The sequence below is a fragment of the Anabrus simplex genome, chromosome 8, assembly GCF_040414725.1.
Source record: "Anabrus simplex isolate iqAnaSimp1 chromosome 8, ASM4041472v1, whole genome shotgun sequence".
NCBI classification, from domain to species: Eukaryota; Metazoa; Arthropoda; class Insecta; order Orthoptera; family Tettigoniidae; genus Anabrus; species Anabrus simplex.
In genome coordinates this window covers 20572028-20599857 of record NC_090272.1, presented here as the reverse complement: position 1 = coordinate 20599857, position 27830 = coordinate 20572028, and the positions used below count along the sequence as shown (strand labels likewise).

The 27830-nt window shown below is 44.4% G+C and overlaps 1 protein-coding gene across 2 annotated transcripts in view; it reads right to left on the bottom strand.

Moving 5' to 3' along the window:
* Positions 1–12523: 12523 nt before the first annotated feature.
* Positions 12524–27830, bottom strand: part of CCT7 (chaperonin containing TCP1 subunit 7) — a 267536-nt gene continuing 252229 nt past the window's right edge. For both annotated transcript variants that reach the window (XM_067153015.2, XM_067153016.2), the window contains one exon: positions 12524–12864. In XM_067153015.2, the coding sequence (XP_067009116.2) occupies positions 12653–12864 (212 nt within the window). In that variant the 3' untranslated portion in view covers positions 12524–12652. The remainder of the gene's footprint in view (positions 12865–27830) is intronic.

Genomic DNA, 27830 nt, shown 5'->3' with positions numbered 1-27830 from the left:
GGTGCACCATCATCGCCAGTGTGCTCTGGCGTATCAGCGTGCTCACTCTGGTCCTACGCATCAGTGTTCTCTGGTGCATCTGCCTCACCAGTGCGCCTTGGTTCATCTGCATCATTTGTACCATCCCCACAGCGGTTTTTTGAATCAGTCTCAATACCGTGCTCTTGAACATCAGCCTCCGCAGTGTGCTCTGGTGTTTCAGCGGCCCCAGTCTGCTCTCGTGTATCAGCCTCACCTCTGTGCTCTGGTGAATCGGCCTTCCCGGTGTGCTGTAATGAATCAACTTCACTTTGTGTGCTCGAATAAATCAGCTTCACCAGTATGCTCTGGAGTATCAGCCTCACCAGTATGCTGTGGTGGACCAGCCTCCCGTGTGCTCTAGTGTACGAGCCTCCCGAGCATGCATCAGTCTCACCTATGTGCTCAGGTTAAACAGCCCCACCTGTGTCATCCCAAGTGTGCTCTTGTGCATCAGCATCGTGCTCGCGTGTATCACCCTGCGCATTGTGCTCTCGTGCATCAGAATCAGTTGCGTGCTCTGGTGGACCAGCCCCACCTGTGTCATTCCCAGTGTGCTCTGGTGCAACAGTCTCCCCATTTTGCTCTGGTGTAACAGCCTCCAGAGCATGCATCAGCCTCACCTATGTGCTCAGGTTTAACAGCTTCTGGGGGATCAGGCTCACCTATGTCATGCCCAGTGTAGTCTCGTGCATCAGCCTCACCTGTCTCCTCTGGTGCATCAATCTCCCAAGAATGGACTGGTGCCTTTGCGATACCTGTGTGGTTTTGTTCATCAGCCCCCCGCAGTGTGGTCTTGGGCATCAGAATCACCTGAATGCTCTGGTGGGTCAGCTTCTGTGCATCCCTACTGTGCTCATGTGTATAAGCCTCACCAGCAGGCTCTGGTGAATCAGGGTCCCCAGTTACCGGTGCATTAGCGTCATCTGAGTGCATTGGTTGATGAGCCTCCCCAGTGAGCTGTGGTGTATAAGCCTCACCTGCGTACCTTTGTGTATCAGCCTCCCCAGTGTGGTATGTTTCATCGGACTCACCTGTGTGCCCTGGTGTATCAGGCCGCTCACTGCGCTTAGGTACATTTTCCTACCCAGTGAGCTCTGCTGTGTCAGCCTCCCCAGTGTGCTCATGTATGAGCATCTCGGTCTACCCTTGCGCTCTGGTGTATCAGCCTCCCCAGTGTGCTCAAGAATGAGCATCTCGGTCTACCCTTGCGCTCTGGCGTATCAGCCTCCCCAGTGTGCGCTAGTGTATCACGTGTGTTCCCTGGTGCATCAACCACCTGTGCCTTCTTGTGGATCAGGCTCCCTGTGCAATCCCGATTGTACTCAAATGCATTAGCTCCAGCCGCCCCAGTGTGGTCTGGTGTATCAACCTGACCTGTATGTTGTGAAAGATGAGCCCCAGCTGTGTGCTCAGGTGTAACAGGAACACAAGATTGCCTGGCGCATCAGCCACATCTGTGTTCTCTGGTGTATGAAGCTCACCAGTGTGTTTTTGTGCATCAGCCTCACCAGTGTGTTCCAGTATATCTGCCTCTCTTGCATGGTATCATGCATCAGCCTTCACAGCGGGGTCTGGGACATCATACCTGTGTGCCCTGGTATATCGGGCTCACATGTGTGCTCCGGTGCATCAGCCTAATCCCTGTGTGTTAGTGTACCAGCCTTCCCAGAGAGCTTTGGAGCACCGCCTCCCCTCTGTGCTCTGTTGCATCAGCGTCAGCAGTGTGCTGTGGCCCATGAGCCTCACCTGTGTGCTCTGGTGAATCAGCCTAAGGTCTGGCGGATGAGACTCACTTGTCTGCTTAGGTGTATCCGCCTAACCTGTGTGATCCCCAACCTGCTGTTGTGCATCAGCATCGCCATGGTCTCCTGGTGTAACAGTCGGCCCAGTGAGGTCTGGTGCATCAGCCTTCACACCGGGCTCTGGGACATCATCCCCACCTGAGTATTCCCCAATGTGCTCTGGTGCTTCAGCCTCACCTGTGAGTTCTGGTGAATCAGCCTCACAAGCTTGCTCATGTGCATCTGCCTAACGAGTGTGCACTGGTGTATGAGACCCAACAGTATCAGCATCACCTGTGTTTCCTGGCGAATCAGATTCACCTGCGAGGTCTTGCGGATCAGACACACCTGCGCCAACCCGTGTACTCACGTGCATCAGCCCTACCAGTGTGCTCTGGTTTCAGCCTCCCCAATGTAGTCTGTGTGCTGAGGTGGATCATCCTCACCTCTCATCCCCAGTGTGCTCTTGTTTATCAGTCTCCGCAATGTGCCCTAGTGCATCAGCCTCAGCTGCGCGCTCTGGTCGACCAGACTCACGTGTGTCATCCTCAGTTTGTTCCGGAGCATGTGCCTCTCCTGTGCGATTTGGTTCACCTGTGTGGTCTGGAACAGACTCACCTGTGTCATCCCCAGTGTTCTCACGTGCATCAGCTCTGGTGTATCAGACTCTCCAATGTGGTCTGGTGGATCTGCTCAGCTGTGTACTCTTGTGCATCAGCCTCACCTGTGTGCACTGGTGAATCAGCCTCGCGTATGCGCCCTAGTGGATCAGCCTTACCTGTGTACTTTCCTGCAGCAGCCTCAGCTTTGCGCTGGGGTCCATCAACCTCACCTGTGTCATCCATCGTGTGATCTGATGTATCAGCCACCCCAGTGCGGTCCGGTGTATCAGCCTCAACATTGTGCGCTGGTGTACCAGCTATCCCATTGTTGTCTGATGCATCAGCTTTACTTGTGTGCTGGACCGGAGTAGTGCGGTGAATTAGCTCCCATCTGTGCTTTTGGACTAGTGTGTCGGACTCACCACTGTGCTGTAGTGCATCAGCCTCACCTCTGTCCTGTGGTGCATCTGCCTCCAGTGTGCTCTGGTGGAACTTCCCCACCTGTGTCATTCCCAGTGTGATATGGTGTATCAGCCACCACTGTGTGGTCTGGTGAATCAGCCTAACTTGTAAGGTGTGGTCGATGACCCCACATGCCTGCTCAGGTAGATCCGCCTAACCTGTGTGATCCCCATTGTGCTTTTGTGCATCAGCATCACCAGGGTCCTCTGGTGTACCAGTCTACCAAGTAAGGTCTGGTGCATAACCCTCAGAATTAGGGTTGGGCACTATGTCCCTGTTTCGGCACAATGTGCCGGTGCACAGTTATGTTCCGCTGTGCTCTGGTGGATCATCCCCACCTTTCTTATAGAAAGAATGCTATGGTGTTTCGGCCTCAACGGTGGGCTGTGGGGCATCAGCATCAGCAGTATGGTCTGGTGCATCAGATTCCCGAGAGTGCTCTGGAGCATCAGCCTCCCCAGTGTGTTCTTGTGTTTCAGCCTCCCCAGTGTGCTCTGATGCTTCCGCCTAACTGGTGCATAAACGTATCCCATGAACATTGGTGCACCATCCTCGCCACTGTGCTCTGGTGTATCAGCCAAGTGCTCGTTACTTCGGCGGGCAAATAGGCTAGAATTTTCGAAACGCGCAGTGATGGCTGATGATATGCTGGGGTCTGTTGACGACCACGTTTCTTCCATTACTACTGGAATTTTGGCTGGTGCGGAGGAAACAATTCCTTCATCTGGTATTCGTCGCCGGAAACAGGTCCCATGGTGGACGGATGAAACTGCAGCAGCCATACGTGATCCCCGACGGGCTTTTAAGCGTTATCGTCGGAATCTTACAATGGCCAATCACATCACTTTTAAGCGTCTGCACGCGAAGGCCCGTTCTTTTTATTCGAGAAAGTAAGAAAGCTACGTGCGAAAAGTATGTGTCATCCATCAGGACACATACTCCATCACAAGTGTGGAAAAACTCCACCGTATTGTAGGAGTACAGAATGTGCCCTCAGTACCCGGAAATCTCCATTAATGGAGATAGTTACATTTCCTTCAATCTTTGCCGACCACATCCGTTACACATTTCGCAGATACCTCCAGCTCAAGGAGATACGACTCTGCATTTCTTCCAATTAAGCGTGAAGCAAAGGCACACCATCTCTCTTTCGCCACTAGTGCTTCGCACTCCTACAACGTGCCCTTCACGGAGCGGGAGTTGCGGAGTGTACTCGCGCTATGCAGAGATACGGCTCCTGGACAGGACAAAATTCATAATCAAATGCTTAAGCGTTTGAGTTACAGATGTCTCAAGGATATCCTCACCCTATTCAACAGAATATGGAGTGGATATGGTTTCCATCTGAATGGCGCGAGGGAATTGTGATACCAGTTCCCAAGCCAGGTAAAGATCCAAAATTTCTGGATAGTTATAGGCCAATATGTCTTACGAATGGCCTCTGTAAGCTATTTGAAAGGATAGTTAACCGGGGTCTTGTGTGAGCCATGGAATAGGAGGGTCTCTTGTCTTACTACCGGTGTGGTTTTCGCTCTCATCGGTCTGCCACTGAACATCTGGTCAGACTGGAGAGCGCCATTCAGGAGGCCTTTCTCAGGAAGGAACACCCAGTCGCCGTGTTTTTTGACCTGGAGAAACCTTACGATACTACCTGGCTATAAGGGATTCTCTCCACTCTACAACAGTGGGGATTTCGGGGAAATTTGCCAACGTTTATTGAGAACTTCATGTCCCTCTGTCTCTTTCCAGTCCGAGTAGGGAATGCATTTTCTCAATATTACGTTCAGGAAAATGGAGTACCTCAGGGATCGGTACTGAGTGTCACGCTGTTCGCAATCGCCATCAACGACATAGTTGCAGCTGCTGGGCCCGGAGTCGTTCCTTCGCTGTATGTAGGCGACTTAACTCTACATTACAGCTCTGGAAGGGTGGCGTTTGCTGAGAGACAGCTACAGCAAGCTATTAACAGAGTCGACAGATGGGCCCTGCAACACGGTTTTCGATTTTCAGCGGCGAAAACCTCAGTTGTACACTTCCGTCGACGTCGGCCTGGCATCCCGAACCAGAGCTCCGCTTGCGAAACAGTGTCTTACCAGTGGTTGACACCTGCAAGTTTCTGGGTCTCCATTTTGATAAGAGACTTACGTGGCAGCCCCACATCCGTCAGTTGAAGGTTGCTTGCATAAAGAGACTTAACATGCTTAAGTTTCTCAGCGGCACTTCGTGGGGGCTGACCGTGTGGTACTGCTACGATTTTACACGGCTACGGTCCTCTCCCGAATTGACTATGGAGGTGCGGCTTATGGCTCAGCATCAAAATCTACGCTGAGCCTTTTATACAGTGTTCACCACACTGGAGTAAGGCTGGCAACGGGTGCTTTCCGTACTAGCCCCATTCCCAGCCGACTCCCTGAAGCGGGAGCTTCACCCTTACGGATGACGCAGCAGTTACTCCTCACGTACGCTGCCAAAATTCGTAAAATGCCACTAATCCAAGCTACCAATGCATCTATCGTACCCAATACCTCCAGCGATGCCAAGACCGGCCGACGCTACGCGGCCAGTTGGATTTCCATTTGATAGCTTTTTTGCGTCATGATTTGAATATTGATATCGGTGGTTGTCTTGAACAAACTCTTGGCGAGGTACCTCCGTGATTGGGTCCGCGACCGGACATACGTCTAGATCTGCTCCGTGGTCCCAAGGTGAACACGGATTCCTCCGTTTATCGGAGGTATTTCCAGAAATTAGTTCAATATCCGGCTGCAAGACATATCTTCACGGATGGTTCTAAGATCGGAGATAATGTTGGTTGCTCTTTCGTTACTGATGATGATGATGATTATTGTTTAAAGGGGCCTAACATCGAAGGTTATCGGCCCCTAATGGAACGTGATGGACGACATGATATATGATATTTAAATTTTTTTAAAAATGTATCCACTGACAAGAGATAAAAATATGGTGATGAAACAATGAGTATGAGATTAAAACAGCAGTGGATCTAATTCGCAATGCCTTATTTTCTAATAAAATAAGAGAAAATGCAGGGAGAAAAGGAATAAGGCATTGCCTGGTAGTGCAGATATATAATTTACATTAGACGTTAAAATAACACATTAAAATACGCAACACAAACTAAAATGAAGTCAATGGGATAAAAGCGCAATTGAAACAAATACACGAGGACAAAGGACATCACTAGACACGATAAAACAGACCACTATCCCTCATAAAGCGGATGACGAGGTCTGCTGACTGCTCGTCGTCTCGCAAGATAAGAGAGATGGTACCCGGAAGGTTAAGACTACGGCGAAGATCGACCAGGTCCATACACTCCGTAAGGATGTGTACCATGGTAAGATGGTCGCCGCAGGTACACACCGGAGGGGATTCCCCTTTCAAAAGATGCGAGTGAGTTACGATACCGTGGCCGATCCAAAGACGAAATAATACCACGGCTTCCCTCCGCGAAGCCCGAAGGTAAGTCCTCCATACCTTCGTTGTTCCTTTTATCACTCTCAGCTTATTGGGAAGTGGAATGACCTGCCACTCCATCTCCCAATGAGACATGACCATACGTCTCAGCCGAGAGCGAATATCACTTGCTGGAACGTTGAAAGGCAACGGGGGCAGTGTAACTGCCTCCTTGGCAGCCTGATCTGCTAACTCGTTTCCCTCTATGCCCATGTGGCTTGGGAGCAGGAGAAACGTAATTCTCGTGCCGGCATCCGAACAGCCGGCCAGCAGGTCCTGGATCCGCTGCACCAGGGGGTGCCGAGGGAAACAAGTGTCAATAGACTGGAGTGAACTCAAGGAGTCAGTACACACAAGAAAGTGTCGGCGTTCATTGTACAGTGCGTACCGCAAAGCTCTACAAATAGCATAGAGCTCTGCTGTGTACGCACTACAGGTTTCCGGGAGAGCGAAAAGAAACCTATTATTGTCAACAACGAACGCATAGCCCACCTTCGTATCTGTCCATGAACCATCCGTATAGACGACGACTGAACCTGGATAGTGGCCAACAACGGACAAGAAGAGCCTCCGATAAATCGAAGGGTCTGTGTTTTCCTTCGGGCCAGTGTGTAGATCCTGGATTACTTCAGGTCGCCGTACTACCCACGGAGGTACCCCACTTGGTTGTCTGACAAGGCAAGGAACCGAAGGTACGTTAAACAACCTGTAACTGCTCTCCACGCGTATTCCAACCGGCCGCGTTGCTCGGGGTCGAGCGACGTACAGAAAACGGTTGCCATAGTTGAAAACGCAAGGATAGCTTGGATGAAGTGGCATCTGTCGCAAATTTGCAGCATAGGTAAGAAGCATTTGCTGGCGCCTCAGGTGTAAAGGCGGCACACCAGACTCAGCGAGCAGGCTAGCTATGGGGCTTGTACGATAGGCACCCGTCGCCAACCGAACCCCGCTGTGGTGGATGCTGTTTAGCTTCGCAAGAACGCTTGGTCTTGCTGAGCCATATGCTGCACTGCCGTAGTCTAGGCGAGATAAAATGTGCCCTATAGAATCGTAGGAGCACCGTGCGGTCAGCCCCCCAAGAAGTGCTGCTAAGAAACTTCATGATATTAAGCTTCTTAGCACATTGCACTTTCAACTGCCGCACATGTGGCTCCCACGATAATTTACTATCGAAAAGGAGCCCAAGAAATCGGTAAGTGTCAACTAGCAGAACGACATTTCCTAAATAGAGCTCGGGATGAGGGTGAAGAGTACGTTGACGACAAAAGTGGACAACAGAGGTCTTTGCGGCAGAAGATCGAAAGCCACGTTTTAAGGCCCACTGCTCGACCCTCCTAATAGCCTGCTGTAACTGTCGCTCTGCGACTACCATACTGCACGAGCTGTAGTGCAGAGCGAAGTCGTCCACATATAGGAACGGTATTACTGCTGGGCCAGCAGCAGAAACAATACGGTTTATGGCAATCGCGAACATAGTGACACTAAGAACCGATCCCTGTGGGACTCCATTTTCTTGAATGTGGTATTGCGAATATGTCCTCCCCACTCGGACACGGAATAGTCGGAGGGACAAAAAAATTCGCAATAAATACCGGCAAGTGACCTCGGAATCTCCAGTGATGCAGGACTGAAAGGATACCATATCGCCATGTGGTGTCGTAGGCCTTCTCCAAGTCAAAGAAAACAGCTACCAAGTGCTGTTTGCGGAGAAATGCATCCTGGATAGAGCTCTCCAGGCGTACCAAGTACAAGAGTAAGAGGAAGTACAACTAGGCAACCATCCTCTATATAACACTAATCAGAGGGGAAAATATAAGGGATCCAACACTTCGAAAAATGAAGATATCGGCCAAAGGAAGACAAGGGCCATGAAGGGCGTGAAAATGAAAGACTCCCTAGCCCTCGCAAACCTAATAGCGTCGGGGTCGGAAAAGAACAAGAGTTGACCAAGGGAGGTCGGATAGGATAGATGAAAGTGAGGAGTCTGGCACAAGTGGAAGCAATGCCAGGACTCAGCTGAGGGCCCCGTGGTCGCCAACCCACGCTCCAAAGTTCAGAGCCCCTGGGGCCCCTTTTAGTCGCCTCTTACGACAGGCAGGGGATACCGTGGGTGTTTTTCTACCACCCCCACCCACAAGGGGTCAGTGGTGAATCGAGCGGCTCGAAAACCACATTGGTACTCTGACAAGAGTCCTTGTTTCTCCAGCCACCACACGAGTCGGCGATTTACCATCCTCTCAAATAGCTTACACAGGCAGTTTGTAAGACAAATTGGTCTGTAGCTTCCTGCATACTTAGGATCCTTATCAGGCTTGAGGACAGGAATGACTATGCCCTTTCGCCACTGAGACGAAAAATCACCCTCCATCCAGATACGGTTGAACACACGAAGGAGATATAGTAAACTATCATCACTAAGGTGTTTCAACATCTGGTTATGGATGTTGTCCGGTCCAGGAGACGTGTCCTTGCAAAGCGCTAAGGCGCTACGGAGTTCCCACTCCGTAAAGGACACGTTGTAGTCCTCTGAAGTTTGGGTGGCAAAACTAATGTGATGACGTTCTGCCTCCCGCTTCAGAGCGAGGATATCTGGATGGTAATTCCCGGAGCTAGACACATCCGCGAAATGACTAGCTAGATGGTCAGCAATCGCAAGAGGGTCAGTGGCAACAATGCCTGCAATGGAAATTCCCAGTACAGCAGATGATTCTTGGATACCCGAAATCCGTCAAAGCTTAGTCCACACTTGGGATGATGGAGTATGTGACGTCATACACGACACATATCTCTCCCATGAAGCCTTCTTACTTTGTCGAATAAGAACTCGCGCCTTAGCGCGGAGTTTCTTAAATGTTATCAAGTTGGCCACAGTAGGCTGTCGACGGTAACGCTTATGAGCGCGACGGCGTTCTTTGATGGCTGCTGCTATTTCATCGTTCCACCAAGGAACGAGTTTTCGGCGAGGAGTCCCCGAGAAAAACGGAATGGACTCCTGAGCAGCAGCAAGAATAACTTGGGTGACGTAAGTTATTTCCTCGCCGACGGTCCGCCTGACATCATCGTTAAAGACAGCTAGTGATGTGTACTTTGGCCAATCAGCATGTTTAAGAATCCATCGAGGGGGAGCCTCGACGGGTTTATGTTTCAACAAAGTAAGAATGATGGGAAAATGGTCACTGTCACAGAGATCATCGTGTGCATTCCACCGAAACAGTGGAACCAACGTTCGGCTGCATAGACTAACGTCTATGCGAGAGTATCTGCCGTAACGTACACTAAAGTGAGTTGGTTCCCCTGTGTTCAAAATACATAAATCCAGATCTGTTAGAAGTGTTTCCAGCTCTCTTCCTCGGGGGGCAAGGCGTCTCAGAGCCCCATATGGGGTGATGGGCGTTAAAATTACCCATATTAGGAAGGGTGGTGGAAGCTGATCTATAAGATCAGCGACATCTTTTATGTTCAGATGCTGGCCTGGTGGAAGATAAACATTACACACTGTTGCTATGACAGGCAGCGGCACGCGAACAGCGACAGCCTCGAGTGGGGTTCATAATCGAACCTCTTCGCTGTAGGTATCAGAACGTACAAAGATGCCAACACCACCGGAAGCCCGGTGAGCATAGTACCGTTCTGTCGAGTATAGTCTGAAGTTTCTCAAGACAGTATGATGACCAGGTCTAAAGTTGGTCTTCTGAATACAGACTACACTCGCTGCGTACTCACTAATGAGCTGACGTAACTCAGCAAGATGCCTGTCATAACCGTTACAGTTCCACTGTAACAGTGCCATAGTGTGGACTATAAAAGGAGTGTTAGGTTATGAGCGACAAAATGCTCGTAAGCCTAAACACTATCTACTTCTACATCCGTAGATGTAGAGGACAGCGCGACATCCATCCCGTCATCAAAAGACGGCAGGGGTGCCGCCCAGAACTTCGACGCTTTTCGGGAGCGAGAAGGTCCCCTACGAGGAGAGCGCGCAGGTTTGGGAGCAGGAGTGCCTCCTGGCGCAGACTCATACCCCCAGATGGGGGGCATGACTTCTCCTTCGCAGGGGAAGTCCGAGAGCGCTCAGGACGCTCTTCTTCCCCTTCTTATTTTCTGGTGTAGATGGGCTGGGAGATGGTTTCCCAGCCCTGGTCGACGATGCCGCCTCCGCCGGCTGGGGCACGACTTTCGTCGACCTCCTGGTGGGGGGGAGACAGTCTTCCCCCTTTGCTGTGCCGGCTGGGAACTGCCAGCCTGCACAGACTTCTGGTTGGTCGAAGGTGGGGTGGTCCCCTCCTTCGAGCTTTGACTATTTGCGACGTTGCTGGAAGCAGCAACAGTCGCCTTGGGCGCAGCGGTCTGGACAGGTGTCGAGGTTGTAAATTACGAACCTGGAAGACTCTGAGCTATCAAGCTACAGTCGAGTGTACGGGCAGGAGTATTCGTAGAATTAAACTTACGGCGCGCTTCCTGGTCGGAAAGACCATCCAGGGTCTTGATCTCCTGGGTCTTCAAAATACACTATGTGATCATAAGTATCTGGACACCTGGCTGAACATGACATACAAGTTCGTGGCCCCCACCATCGATAATATTGGAATTTGATATGGTGTTGGCCATCCCTTAGCTTTGATGACAGCTTCCACTCTCGCAGACATATGTTCAATCAGGGGCTGGAAGGTTGCTTGGGGAATGGCAGCCCATTCTTCACAGAGTGCTGCACTGAGGAGAGGTAGCAATGTTGGTCGGTGAGGCCTGGCACGAAGTCGGCGTTCCGAAAAATCCCAAAGGTGTTCTACAGGATTCAGGTCGGGACTCTGTGCAGACCAGTCCATTACAGGGATGTTATTGTTGTCTATGCAGCCGGTCCCTGCTATGAATGGCGTGAAAATATTGTTCATAGAGTCGGTTGGTGCATGCATTTCAGTGGGCTTGGCAGACTGATATGTAATAGCAACTTCTGGCTCAGTGAGGAGAGCAACAGAAAACTACCTCACTCCTCATTTCCCTAGTACACCTCTTAAGTGATGCCTAGGCAATCTATGACAGCTAATGGCAGAGCTGTTGAGGATCCCACCAGCGGAATCGCTGACGGACTGAACATGCTTAGTGTCGTGTAACCACTCCGCCACAGGCCGTGCATTATGAACAGGTGTTCGATCGTGTTGAAAAATGCAATCGCCATCCCCGAAGAGCTCTTCAACAGTGGGAAGCAAGAAGGTACTTAAAACATCAATGTAGGCCTGTGCTGTGATAATACCACACAAAACAACAAGGGGTGCAAGCCCCCTCCAAAAAAAGCACGACCACACCATAACACCACCGCCTACAAATTTTACTGTTGGCACTACACACTCTGGCAGATGACGTTCACCGGGCATTCGCCATACCCACACCCTGCTATCGGACTGCCACATTGTGTACCGTGATTCGTCACTCCACGCAACGTTTGGCACTGACCTGCGTGATGTGTGGTTTATGGGCAGCCGCTCGACCATGAAATCCAAGTTTTCTCACCTCCCACCGAACTGTCATAGTACTTTGAGTGGATCCTGATGCAGTATGGAATTCCTTCATTATGGTCTGGATAGATGCCTGCCTATTACACTTTACGACCTTCTTCAACTGTCGGCAGTCTCGTGTCAGTCAACAGACGAGGTCGGCCTGTACGCTTTCATGCTGTATGTATACCTTCACGTTTCCACTTCACTATCACATCAGAAACAGTGGACCTAGGGATGTTTAGAAGTGTGGAAATCTCGCGTACAGACTTCTGACATAAGTGACACCCAATCACCTGACCACGTTTGAAGACCACAAGTTCTGCGGAGTGCCCCATTCTGTTCTCTCACGATGTCAAATGACTACTGAGGTAGCTGCTATGGAGTACCTGGCAACAGGTTGCAGCACAATGCACCTAAGGTGAAAAACGTATGTTTTTGGGGCTGTCCAAATACTTTTGATCACATAGTGTATATACAATACATACCCTTTCGTGGCATAGCTTGCCACCTATGCTTAAGATTGATTGACATGACACTGAACTCACAGAATTCTCCAGTAGTTGAAGGAATGTTGAATACATCACTTCATCCCTTGTTTTCCAGTTAGCTAAGAAACCTGTTATTTTAAGAGGAATTGCCTTACAAAAAGGTATTATAAAAGTGTAGAATGAATGGATCATCTTCAATATAATTACAAAAAGAAAGTATATTTCGTTATAATAAGCAATGCTCTAGCGTAAGGGTGAGAATTCAAAAAGCTAGCTTTAAGAAAAAGTTCTTTCTTGCTCCTACACTTCCACAAAAGTTCACATCAGCATTACATAGGTCGTCCCATGCCACGACCCATGGGAGGGGCATCGCTGGTGGACTTCGGATTCTTGATGGTCTCATCTACGGAGAGGATGAGACACGCAGCTTCTGTAGCTGCTGTCAAAGCGTTTATCTTTACAACAGCAGGCTCCCACACGCAAGCCTCCAAGTTATCAGATATGTCTTCTTTGCTGATGTCTACCCCATACCAGCACTGACCTGCAACAGAACATTTCATATGAGCTCCTCTAATACTTTCCGACATGAGACAGAACAATAACAAAAAGAACTCACTATCATTTCATGCAAAGGTTGTTTCCAAACACATCTTTAATACTAACCACAACCTGGCCAGGTATGATGCCCACTCAAGCACCCCATCTAAAACCATAAATTAGCTGCAGTACCCAGCACGTCCTTTGAATATTTCATTTTAAGTTATGAGCACCTAGGTATTGTCTCAGGTAAGTGATCACTTCATGTCTGGCCACAGGTTTGTCACATTGTGTTGAAAGTAATGATACTGCAATGTTTGAAACTTACTGTTGTTCTTAAGATTTGCATTAACTGTTTGAAGCTGTTTTTTTTCTTCTTTATTGTGATGTTGACTGAATTTACGAACTCTTTCGTAAATTTAGAGTTGCTGTGTGTTCAATTGTAAATTTTAGCTTTAGATTAAAATTCCACATTAAATATTTCATCATGGCAGCCCAAATTGTGAGGGAATTAGCTGATCCTATGAAACAATAAAAGTGAGCCATAACTGTATCATATCAACACCTTGCTGTATAGATATGATGTACATGATTCCAACTGTCAGTGGGACTATCATCAACCAGGCCAGGGACTCCGAAAACTGTGGACTCAAACATCGGTCATTTAGGACATTTTCTTGTTTACCCCTTCTAAACCTCCAAGCCAATGGAACTTGGACTTAGATGGCATCATAATTCATCTCAGCAACCTCAAAAGCCATGGATTTGACACCATTGTCGGTTATTTTTACATATCAATCCCTTGCCTAATGGTGGGTCAAGCACAGAATCTGCTGATGAAGTACTGCCTCCTAGGAGTTTTATGTACAAGTTAGAGCATATATTTTCTGGAATAAAACCAAATGAGACCATCTGTGCATGTACGTGCTAAGAGTTTGGTTGAAAAGACATGTTTATAACATTGTATACTAAATCTGAAGAATTTGTTTTATGTTTTATGTCGCACCGACACACATAGGTCTTAAGTCAACAATGGGATAGGAAAGGGTACAGCCCCAGTATTTGCCTGGTGTGGAAATGAGAAACCATGGAAAACCTTCTTCAGAACTGCTGACAGTGTGGTTCGAACCCGTTATCTTCCAGATCCAGGCTCACGGCTGCGCGGCTCTAACCACACAGCCATCTCACCTGGTATACTTAATTTACCTTGCCCAGTCCATGAGACGGATAATCAACTTATGTGTATACTAGCTGATGTACCCGTGCTTCGCTACAGGATTCTCAGAAAGACTGACCTGGTGGTTTTCCTACCTGAATTCAACATAGGTCATTACAATAACGTCAGTAGGAATGTAGCGATTGAAAGCAATGTTATCATATAAAATACTCGATCAAATAAAAAACCTACCGAGCTCGATAGCTGCAGTCGCTTAAGTGCGGCCAGTATCCAGTATTCGGGAGATAGTAGGTTCGAACCCCACTGTCGGCAGCCCTGAAAATGATTTTCCGTGGTTTCCCATTTTCACACCAGGCAAATGCTGGACCTGTACCTTAATTAAGGCTACGGCCGCTTCCTTCCCACTCCCTAGCCCTTCCCTGTCCAATCGTCGCCATAAGACCTATCAATGTCGGTGCGACGTAAAGCAGCTAGCAAAAAAAAAAAAAAAAAAAAAAAAAAAAATGAAAAACCACACACTTTCTCACTTTCAATGAACTGTACTACAGTGCCGTTCTAACAGTCCAAAGTTCCAGAGTTGAAACAACCAGGTCGCAGACTGCCATCAACACTCACTCCTCCGTCATTATTCCATTAAATATGCACACTACTCATTCCAATCAGTGCCCCAGAGTAGGGATTGAATAGCTCGAATGCTATGATGAACCAGTGTGTTATGTACCTGCAGTATCAGAAAATGTATGAACCAGGAGTGGCATGCTAAAGAAGAAAGTTTTACAACTCCCTAGTTATTTCCCGCCAATGTTCAGTCAGGCTGTTATACTCGGTACGCAGTAGTAATCGCATCTATCGGAGTTGAGCGGCACGAAGAACATCACAACAAACAATGGTCAATGTAAAGTTATTGTTGATCAGTGTTATGCGCTTTGGATATTGTAGGCCTTGTGAAATACTACTCTTATCATAGTCGGTACACTAAAACTGAATGAAACATAAATGATCGGAAATTGTATTGTCTATAACTTTTGTTATGTAGTACCGTACTTTTCGATAGCACCAATAACATAGGTACCGGTATTTAAAAATTAAATTTCAGGCGCCTACCCCTAAACTACCATTTCATCTCGGGAAAATAAAATTATTTACAGCTTAGACTGTAGTTTCTTATTCCCCGACTCTATATAGCGGTTTTCATTCAATTCTGTTAACCCATTTTCTCGTGGCTCGGCGCTGATATGGACTTAGCAACAAAAATACAAATTCATTAATATCTGTGTTATCAGAGCCAGTACGGTACACATGTATAAGACATAAATTATTGAAAATTGAATTCTATATAACTTTAGTTATATAGTATTTATCGATAAGACTGCTAATAATATAAATATTCAATAATTAAATTTTAGGCCTTCCCCTAAACTACCATTTCACTCAGCATGAATAAAATGATTTATAGCCTAGATTGTAGCGGCTCATCCCCCGACTTTACATACCGATTTTCATTAAATTCTCTTCAGCCGTTTTCTCGTGATGCGTGTACAGACAGACAGACAGACAGACAGACAGACAGACAGACAGACAGACAGACAGACAGAAATTACGGAAAAGTAAAAAGTACATTTTCTTGTTACTATGGACATAACCTATACAGAAATACCATCCTTTTCAAATTCTGAGCAATGTACAGACAAAACTCTTATTTTATATATATAGATGTACATGGCATTTGATGGAAACAAAATATTTACATAAGAATGTAATTTTATTTTGCCTTGTCCTAACTGTCTGATGCAACTAAATACTTGTTTGATTAATGTAATATGTAAACATTGGATTTATTATACTGCTGTACTTAATTCTAAACCTGATAGTAGTGAGAGTCAAAGGGATGCGACATCCTTAAAGACTGAGGGGTCACTTACACCCCTCTGCTTTGAACTAACTCAATTATTAATGTGGGAAGGAATCAGCCGTGGCCTTAGTTGAGGTACAGCCCCAGCGCATTTGTCTGGTGTGAAAATGGGAAACCATGGTAAACCATCTTCAGAACTGCTGACAGTGTGTTTCGAACCCATTACCTCCCGGAAGCAGGCTCATGGCTGACGTAATTGATATGTTCCAACAAAACAATACCATACCTGCCAACTTTCGAAAACGGCTATCAGTAAAACTCACACGCAACAAAAGCCTAAGGATTCTTGACATACCCCGGCTTTCACAATCATAAAGAACGGGTACTGGTGGTGATGGTGATTTTTGTTTTAAGAGGAAGGACAACGAGCTAATCATCCTCTCTGAACAAAAAGTGGACAAAGAAATTTAAAATATAAAACAAAATTATTTATTCAACAAAGGAATTTGGAAAGCCAGTACAAAATAAAACAAAACAAAAAAAAAATACAAATTATAGAATTTGTGCCATTTCACCGTTCTATATTTGCATCAGTAGGAACAAAAATGGAGTTCAAGCCATTAAAATGTCAATGTGAAAGCAACTAACATCGGTATGAACCAAAATGATAATCTTTTCAACAGGTAGTCACCGAGAGAACCATACTTAGAAGGCTGTGAAAAAAAGAATGACAGAAGCAGATTTGAAACCAATTATTAGGAAAAAAGAGAGACTTCCAGTAGAACATTCTTCATCATTCTGCACTACCGCAAGCAAGACAGAGTCGAGCAAAGAAGGAAATCAGCTTATCAGATTTAAAGATCAAATATTGACGGAGGATAAAATCCACGGCAGCCAGCTCAACGTCAACTTTAAAGATCAAACGCGCAAAATTTAAAGACCAGCAAAAGGAGTTAGTAAGTCTGGTACAGCAATATGTCACGGCTGGACTTAGAAGCCTTATATTTGTCTGATACTGCACATCGTAGATAGCAGAGTCCAACCAGCTGTCAAGTGCATTTCTAATAAACACGGAGAAATCAAATTCGCTCTGCAAGCAAGAGAGTTTTTACCAATAATAGCATAATTAGAACTACTATATTGAGACTAATCGTCCCAGAGCACATTTTATTCTGATATCATAGGCATTACAAAACGAAGATTAATTGCAAGATGACGACACTAACTAATACATTGTATTATTCTGTTCCAAACGTACGAGAGACCACTATGATGTTGTAAGAGACCAAAGCAAAAACTACTCCGACTATGGTGGCGCTTTACGACGTTGATGACCCAGGAGGATTGAAAGTCAGCTGAGGAGACGAGATGGTTCCAATTACCTGAAGCAGAACCATGGAGCGAGGCCTACCATTTCCGATGACCAGAAGCGAGAATGCAAACAGGGTCCAATACGCAAAGTTAAGTCCCCTGTGAGTCGTTTTTCGTAAGTATAAACCTTTATTTTTGGCTATGTGTCGATATAAGTAATAATAATAACTTAAATGTTTCCACCTTTTCAATACAATATATTCACAAGATTACAAAATTATACGGTACTAGTTTCGACCCATCTAGGGGTCATCATCAGCCGTATTGGAGCAAAGATCATTTGTGGCGAAATCCTAAGACAATATTATTTTAAAGAATAACAAATGATCTTTGCTCCAATACGGCTGATGATGACCCCTAGATGGGTCGAAACTAGTACCGTATAATTTTGTAATCTTGTGAATATATTGTATTGAAAAGGTGGAAACATTTAAGTTATTATTATTATTACTTATATATTGTTCAATACGGACCAAAAACATGAAATTCATAACCATCAATGTGTTGATATGTTTTGTGACATTGTGCGTGCGTATAAATATATCGAAGTGAGATTACATGGATGTAGGTATTCATCTGATGTTACTGTCAATTCCACATGTAGGCGTAATATACCAGTGAAAGCCGTTCGCAACATTATCAATGTGGTGTGAGAGAAGGTAATAGATATTTTAATCATTATCAGTGGAGTGTTAAAGTGTAATATGAGTGTCAATATACATGTGTGATGACTTTATCGGAATAGCAAATTAAGAGATCGTATTTAGGGAATATCTGCGACGAAATGTAGTAGTACAGCTTAGTATAATGATACACTTTTCTTTGACACTATGACGGTAAGAATGTTGTTATATGTGAAGGTTATGGCACATATGCATCGTATTTAATGAGATGGGGTGCTTGTAATGCATTGATATGGATATTATGTGATATTTGGAATGGTAAATGGTGAATAAGAATAATAATATAAGCAGATGTTAAGTTGTGATGGTGATATTTATTTTTATTTGAGAGGTTGGTCATAGTATTCTTCTCTGAGATGATGTTATGTGCAAATTATGCATTCTAAGATTTATACTGAAACGTACTGCTTTCAATTACTGTTTTTATTCCCAGATACACTCAAAGTAGGTTAGGATACAATCTCAATGCCATCAATACAGTGTTGTTTTGAGTATTTAGGATCATCAAATGAGCCAGGAGGCTAGTAATGATAATATTTAGGCCTTCACTGAGTTATTTATGACCATTTTCAATACTCTCACACATGATAACCTAATTTCTGATTTTATGTGAGCATGTTGACACATCACTGGTGACTTAGACATTCATATAGGGATTTTTAGATGAAGGTAGAGTCTTCTAACATGCCAGTTTTTCCACTTGTGGTATAATTTGTTAGAAATTCAATGAAATACACTTGGCAATGCTACATTCAGCCAGATACGCACTTAAACTAAATTTTAACCATGGATTAAGGTAATAATTATGTGAATTAACCACATAAGCCATATGATAGTATTATTTTGAAATCAATCACGACTTAGAGCGGACCTGAGTTTGCTTATATGGAGATTGGATTCTATGAAACATGAAGATAAAGGGAAAATTCAAGCATATTATTTAAATGAAGTCCTTAGAAAACAGACATTGCTTTCCCATATGTTATTCTACTGTGTACGGACACAGATATTAGGTTCAGCCCAAAGTGACATTCGTTTCACCAGTCATATTTGAGTTAAAGGTTGAATGACAGAACTTTAAATGACTTTGAGGAGCAATTCAGCTCAGAGAGAAGAGATTCCAAATCTTAATGAATTATTTATTTGGCAATTTACACTGCGTTCTACATTCTGTTAAAAGACTATAATCTGGAATGATGTATATATTAATGAATGTAATTTTCCTTTCATTTTTAACCAATTAGATGCATCTAATACTTACAACGCTATTTAGTATGTTTTACTTAATATTTTTAATTTTTCAATTAATTCTTGGAACATTATTTATATATCACTTAGGTTTTCAACAGGCCAAGGTATTAATGAATCAATAATTATGGCCTAGATTTCAGCTACTTATTACAAGTTTTCCAAACTTTTTTTTTTTTTTATCTCAACTTAACAGTAACTGATTGACATTCTTACAACATTACGAAGCTACCTACGTTGTGCGAGACATTTCCAACGAGATGTTAGGTAACATTTCCTTAGTATTTGGACTGAATAGTCAATAAATGTTGAATAGTGAAACTTCATAATTCTTTTAATGCCTACTTAGTATAAGAACTAGATGTAAGACTATAATAACTTATTTTTTTATTTGCGATTAATTTGGCGATATGCAAGTATGGTATCCGACTGACAGCGTGTAGGAGACGTCCTTCTGCGTAGGTTGAGATTTACCATAGTCCATCGGCGTACTTTCACAAGCGGAACTCATAGCCCGGAAACATTGATTAGATAGAATCATTTATATCAAGAGCTAGTCTGGATCTCATGTATCCTCACCTGGACGCGGGAATGGTGCAAATTAGGCTGAAAGGATTACTAACGTATCAAAAGGGAACGTACGTTCCCTGAGTAACAGTACACTTGTAATTTATATACCCTTGATAAGTCCACTGTTACATATAAAGCGGATGACGAGATCAGCATTAGTTGCGTCATCAGCTAGTATGCGTTCGAGTGTTTCCTGCAGGCTGAGGCTCCGTCTTAGGCCAGAGAGATCGGCGCACTCTGCGAGGATGTGGGCCACGGTGAAGTCGGCACCACAAGAACACACTGGGGGGTCTTCCCTCTTTAGGAGATAAGAGTGCGTGAATCGTAAATGACCTATCCTCAACCTGCACAGTACTATGGCCTCTCTCCGTGAAGATTGGAAAGAGGATCGCCACACGGTAGTTGTCTTAATTGCTCTCAGCTTGTTGGGAGTTCGTATATCTAGCCGCTCCAATTCCCAGGACGCCAAGATGGTTCGACGTAGCTGAGAACAAATATCCTTAGCAGGTACATTAACTGGTCTTGGAGGTAAAAATACAGCTTCCTTTGCAGCTTATCCGCAAGTTTGTTTCCTGCAATCCCAACGTGGCTTGGAAGCCACGCGAAAGTGATTCTGGTGCTAGCAACCCTTAACCTGGCTAGAAGGACATGTATCTGCTGCACCAGCGGGTGTTGCGAGAAACAGGTTTCAACAGACTGCAGAGAGCTTAACGAATCGGAACACATAAGAAAGTGGTTTCTTTCGTCACGCAGTGCCTCTCAGATGGCGTAATGCTCTGCAGTATACACGCTACTCATATCATCAATGACGAAAGAGTAACCAACATTATCTCCGATTTTAGAACCATCCGTGAAGATAAGTCTCGCAGCCGCATATTGGTTTAACGAAGTCCTGGAAATACCTCCGATAAATGGAGGAATCAAATCAAAATCAAAATCTCTTTATTTGCAAATGAGGTGTTTACCTCGGTGGCAAATGGTACACTAAAATACATTATTGTCAAGCAATAAATATTAAATTAACAAGAGAAGAAAATTTTCCTATAATACAATATTATACAATTTACGCTAACAATGTTTTCTATTAAACACACAGCTCATCCTCAATAAATTTATATTGTTTACAAAATTCTACTTATAATATCTCCTGTACTATTTACAAATATAGTCAACTGATATACAGTATGTAGAATTACTTCAAATGATACTATACAACTGGAATAAGATTAATATTTACATTGCATTTATTTATTTACTTTTTTTTTACCCTTCTGGATCCTAAGTAGCATAACGACCTGCTGCGTCTTAACCAGAGCCCCTTTTGCCACCACTTTTCAGAGTTCCTGAAGGGCCTTCAAAGTCCCCACTGTACTTCACCCCTACAGGCAGTCCCCTACTTTGGCTGTCCAAACTCCTTACACCAGGGGATGGAATTAATTTATTCACACACATTTTTTTATTTACAATAACCTGCACTGGTCGAATGCCCTCTAACACTTCATTTATTTTCTCTGTTGTTGTTTATTCTCTTCTTGAATATCTGTACAGATTTTGGAAAAGGATCAAAACACTACCCCTGGTAAACTGTTCCACTCCTTCACACCCTTCCCAATGAATGAAAATTTACCCCAATCGCTTCTGCTAAAATTCCTTCTAATTTTATATTTGTGGTCAGTTCTGCCGATATAATTATTTTCCAACTGAAGCCTCTCACGGATATCTTCCCATGCTTCTTCTCCTGTATAGGCTCTATATAATCCTATAAGTCTAGTTTTCTCCCTTCTCTTACTTAAAGTTTCCCACCCAAGTTCCTTTAACATTTCTGATACACTACTCTTTCTCCTGAAATCCCCTGTTACAAATCTTGCTGCTTTCCTCTGCACACCATCTAGTTCTTTTATTAGGTATTCTTGGTGAGGATCCCAAACACTGTTTGCATATTCCAATAATGGACGAACCATACTCAGGTAACTTTTTTCTTTTAATTCTTTGTTGCATCCTTTAAGTAGCCTCATTATGACATGTAACGATCTGTATGCTTTCCCAACAATGTCATCAATATGACCCTTCCAGTGCAAATTACTTTCAAATCTCACACCTAAGTATTTGCACTTGCCATCTTTTGGGATAACTACCTCATCCAAAGTATATTCAAATTCAGTTTTAAAGCTCCTGTTTGTAAAAGTTGTAACAGTTGATTTGCCTGCATTAACCTTCATATTATTTTCTTCAACCCATTGTTGGATACTTTCAAGGTCCCTTTGTAATTCCGAACAATCCTCAATGTTGTTTATTTCCCTATAAACAAGTATGTCATCTGCATACAATCTTATTTTTGATGTTATATTGTTCCCTAAATCATTTGCGTATATTAAGAAAAGTAACAGACCGATTATACTACCTTGTGCGATTCCCTTCCAAACTTTCTCTTCCTGAGATACATTATTTCCTACTTTGACTTTCTGAACCCTTGAATTTAGAAATGTTTTTATCCAACGTGTAACCCTTACGTCCAATCCTATTCCCTCCAATTTCTTTAATAATATTCCATGTTCCACTCTATCAAAGGCTTTGGAAAGATCTATGGCTATGCAATCTAACTGACCTCCTGAATCCAACTGATCTGATATGTCCTGCTGAAATCCCACCAGTTGTGCCTCACAAGAAAATTTCTTTCTAAATCCATACTGGCTCCTCATGAACCAATTTTTATCATCACATATCCCTCTGATGTACTTCGATATTAAACTCTCCAGTATTTTACAAACTATACTGGTCAGGCTGATTGGTCTGTAGTTCTCTGGTTTTCTTTTATCACCCTTTCCTTTATAAATTGGTATTATTATAGATTTCTTCCATTCCTTTGGTATTACACTATTATTTATGACATAGTCAAAGAGAAATTTTAAATAAAGCACTATGTACCACCCCATTGTCTTTAATACCTCCCCAGTAATTTGATCACTTCCTGCTGCTTTTCCTTGCTGAAGCAGTTGGATTTCTCTGAAAATATCTTTGTTTGTGAATGAGAAGCTTCTTGTTTCCCTCTGTCTCTCTTCCTCTCTATCTTCTGTTTCGGTTTCCAACTCTTGACAATCATCTACTGAATCTCTAAATTCCCTACTAAATAGGTTTGCTTTCTCAGTATCTGTTAAACAGTGTACACCCCCTTCTCCCACCATTGTAGGAATTTGGATTCCTTTTCCTTTTTGATTCCTGATATATGAATACAGCTTTTTCCATTTCCCTTTGTGGTCATTACCCTCTTGAAGTATGCCATTCATATAATTCTCTTTTGCTTCCTTTTTCACTCTATTCAGTTCCCTCATTAGCTGTTTTCTAGTTTCTCTACTCTCCCTACCCTCTTTGATTTTCCTGTTTACTATTCTACATTTTCTTTTTAATTTTCTTATTTCCCTTGTATAATAAACAGGGTCTGAGGTCATTTTACCCTTCTTAACAGGTACAAATCTCTTCTCTCCTTCCCAAATGATTCCTTTAAATTTAGCCCAAAGTGTATCCACGTTACTCCCTTCACTTATCCAACAACTGAATTGCGATTTAAGGTAAGTCCCAAATTGAACAACTTTAGTTTTTCTGTACAATTTCTTGTCTTGTGTAACCCTCTTATTAAGCCTTTTTGGTACGAGTCCTACATCCATTATTACAGCCTTATGGTCTCCTATTCCTTCAATTACCTCAGTTTTATCAACAATTTCCCATGGTTTAACCAAGAATACATCTAGTAAGTTATTGAGACGAGTCGGTTCTTGTACTACTTGTGTAAATCCTCCCTCCCAAATTAACTTATTTGCCAGTTTCTGTTCATGGGCTTCACTTGCAGCTCCATTCCATTCTACTTCAGGCAAATTTAGATCTCCCCCATATCATTATTATTGTTTTTACGAGTATAATCTATTATTTTCTCAAAGATTTCCATGTCTCTTTCCTCTCTTCCAGGCCTGTATGTTCCTATAATTCCCATCTCTTTCATATTATCACAAACTAATTTTATCCCTAATATTTCATCCCTTTCATCGGTAAACCATTCATGTGAACAGTAAGTTTCCTTCCCCAGAATAAACACCCCCCCCCCTCCCTTTTTATCTCCTCGGTCTCTACGATAGACTGTGTACCCTTCTGGAAATACTTCTCTATTACCCACCCCTTCTTTCAACCACGATTCCACACCTATCACCACATCAGTCTCATAAGATTCCATCAATGTACCGAATTCTAATTATTTATTTACTACACTTTGACAGTTTACCAAGAGCAATCTCAGACCCCCTTCCTCCCTAAAACTTGACTGTTGCAATTGGGTAACTTGAAATTCTTTACTATCCTGAGTTTCTTTTGAAATACAGCTGGCTCTTTCTACTAGTTTTCCTGGTCAGTATTATAACTCAAGGGAGTTCCCTGTTTTACAGTACATATCTTAAGATTAATAAAATCTAGAACAATATTTGCTATCTTTCGTTTACCTGAATTGTTTAGATGGAGGCCATGTTTTGTATAACAGTATCTCTCAAAACTGCTGCATTCAATAACCTGAGTATTCCGAAAATGTTTACAAATTTTAACAACATCTGTATTGACCTTGTCCACTTCAATGTTCACACATGAGTCTCTACTCAAATCATGCCTGTGGGGCACGTTCACTACAAAAGCGTTAGTGTGGGTCAGCTTCCCTAGTGTATGTTTAAGTTGTGATCTTACATTCTTGGCGTCGTCGTGAGCTACGTCGTTCGTCCCACCGATGATAAGCACTGCATCGCCGCTCCCGAAGTTCCTAGTTGCTGCTTCTACGTTTTCCAGAACACTGCTGATAGAAGCTCCTGGATATATTTCTCCGGTTGCTGCTATATTCTCGTCGTTAATCACTCCCGCAATTCCCCTTCCTTGGCTATCACCAAACACAGCTACCTTCGCTGATTTAGGCCTAACTGGGTCTTGAATCTGAATTCTAGGCCTAAATTTTAAACTCGGCACGGCAACGGCAGCGGATCGCGATGATTTGGTTTGACGCGTGCGATCACTTTCTTCCAGAATTAAATTATTTAGGGCAGAAAACCTATTTCTGATGTTTACTTCCGGAAATTCAGTTGTAGATTTCTTCTTAGCCGGCCATCCACGAACTACTTGACACCAAGTGCTCGAGTTTGTTACTTGTACCGGTATATCACTCGAAGAATGGTCAGTCCCAAATTCTAGCGATCGCAGTCTTTCTTTTAATTCTTGATTTTCAACTTTAAGAGTCTCATTGTCCTTTTTTAGAATGTTTATCATTTTTAATGCACTTTTATATTCCTCATCGACTGTTTTCGGTGCTTCGTCAATGCCGTCCCCAACAATAACATTCCGAACACACTGCTTACAAATCCAGTCAACATTTTCATTAGTTTTTATGTCTCTAGGGCAATTTCCGCACTTATAATGCCACCATCGATCACATGAATCACACAACATTCCATTTTTCACCAATCTTCGACATTTTCCGCACTTTTCGTCACATTTTACGGTTAATTTACTCGGAGAATAAAACACTACGTCGTCATTACCGGGCGCCACTGTGTTCACTGAGTCCACGCAGCAGATTTAGACAAATATCCGGTCGCGGAACCAACCATGGAGGTACCTCGCCAAGAGTTCGTTCAAGACAACCACTGATATCAATATTCAAATCATGACACAAGCTATCAATCCGAAACCCAACTGGCCGTGTGGCATTCGGCTGGTCTTGGCACAGCTGGTGGTATTGGGTACAATAGATGCATTGATAGCTTGGATGTAGCAGCATTTCACGAATTTTTGCAGCGTACGTGAGGAGTAACTACTGCCTCCTTATCCTTAAAGGTGGAACTCCCGCTTCAGCAAGTAGGCTGGGAATGGGGCTAGTACGGAAAGCACCCGTTGCCAGCCTTACTCCACTATGGTGAATACTGTCTAGAAGGCTCCGCATACATTTTGATGCTGAGCCATAAGCCGCACTTCCATAGTCAATCCGGGAGAGGACCGTAGCCGTGTAAAATCGTAGCAGTACCGCACGGTCAGCCCCCCACGAAGTGCCGCTGAGAAACTTAAGCATGTTAAGTCTCTTCATGCAGGAAACCTTCAACTGACGGATGTGGGGCTGCCAGGTGCATCCATGTGGGGATGCACAGGCCGACGTCGACAGAAGTGTACAACAGAGGTTTTCGCTGCTGAAAATCGAAAACCGTGTTGCAGGGCCCATCTGTCGACTCTGTTAATAGCTTGCTGCAGCTGTCTCTCAGCAAACGCCACCCTTCCAGAGCTGTAATGTAGAGCTAAGTCGTCTACATACAGCGAAGGAACGACTCCGGGCCCAGCAGCGGCAACTATGCCGTTGATGGCGATTACGAACAGCGGGACACTCAGTACTGATCCCTGAGGTACTCTATTTTCCTGAACGTACTATTGAGAAAATGCATTCCCTACTCGGACTCGAAAGAGACAGAGGGACATGAAGTTCTCAATAAACGTTGGCAAATTTCCCCGAAATCCACACTGGTGTAGTGTGGAGAGAATCCCATATCGCCAGGTAGTGTCGTAAGCTTTCTCCGGGTCAAAAAACGGCGACTAGGTGTTCCTTCCGGAGGAAGGCCTCCTGAATGGCGCTCTCCAGTCTGACCAGATGATCAGTGGCAGACCGATGAGAGTGAAAACCATGCTGGTAGTTAGACAAGAGACCCTCTTTTTCCATAGCCCACACAAGACGCCAGTTAACCATCCTTTCAAATAGCTTACAGAGGCCATTTGTAAGGCATATTGGCCTATAACTATCCAGACGTTTTGGATCTTTACCTGGCTTGGGAATTGGTATCACAATTCCCTCACACCATTCAGATGGAAACACGCCCTCACTCCATATTCTGTTGAATATGGAGTGAGGATATCCTTGAGACATCTGTCACTCAAATAAGCATTTGATTATGGATTTTGTTCGGTCCAGAAGCTGTATCTCTGCATAGCGCGAGTGCACTCCACAACTCCCACTCCGTGAAGAGCACGTTGTAGGGATGTGAAGCACTACAGGCAAAAGAGAGATGGTGTGACTCTGCTTCGCGCTTAATTGAAAGAAATGCAGGGTCGTATCTCCTAGAACTGGACATATCTGCGAAATGAGACGCGATGTGGTCTGCTATGACTGAAGGAATCGTAACTATATCTCCATTAATGGAAATTCCGGGTACTGAGGGCACATTCTGTACTCCGACAATAGGCGGAGTTTTGTCCACACTTGTGATGATGGATGACACATACTTTTCCCACGTAGCTTTCTTATTTTCTCTAATCAAAAAACCGGGCCTTCGCACGCAGATGCTTAAATGTGATATGATTGGCCATCGTAGGATTCCGACGATAATGCTTAAAAGCCCGTCGCCAATCACATATGGCCGCTGCAATTTCGTCCATCCACCACGGGGCCTGTTTCTGGTGACTAATACCGGATGAGGAAGGAATTGTTTCCTCCGCAGTAGCCAAAATTCCAGTAGTAATGGAAGAAACGTGGTCGTCAACAGACTCCAGCATATCATCAGCCATCACTGCGTTTCGAAAATTCTGGCCAATTTGCCCGCCGAAGTAACCAGCGCTTGGGTACTTCGGACTGTCTTTGATTCAAGAAAGAAATAATTATCGGGAAGTGGTCACTATCACAAAGGTCGTCATGTACTTGCCACCGTAGCAGGGGAACTAGCGCACGGCTGCACAAAGTGACATCTAGGTGCGAGGATGTGCCATGGGCGCTGCTGAAATGTGTCGGTTGCCATGTATTAAGCATGCAAAGATCAAACAGGTTGATCATTCGCTCGAGCATCCTCCCCCTGGCACAGGAAGACTGAGAACCCCATAGTATATTACGGGCGTTCACACCTCCCAGCATGAGGATAGGAGGAGGCAACCGAGTGATCAAATCTTGTAGTGCACGAATTTCAAGGTCGTAATCCGGTGGAATGTACACGTTGCAAACCGTTGTCATTACTGGCAACGGTTTGCCAACTGCAACTGCATCTAGCCGAGTACGGAACAGTACTTCTTCGCTGAAG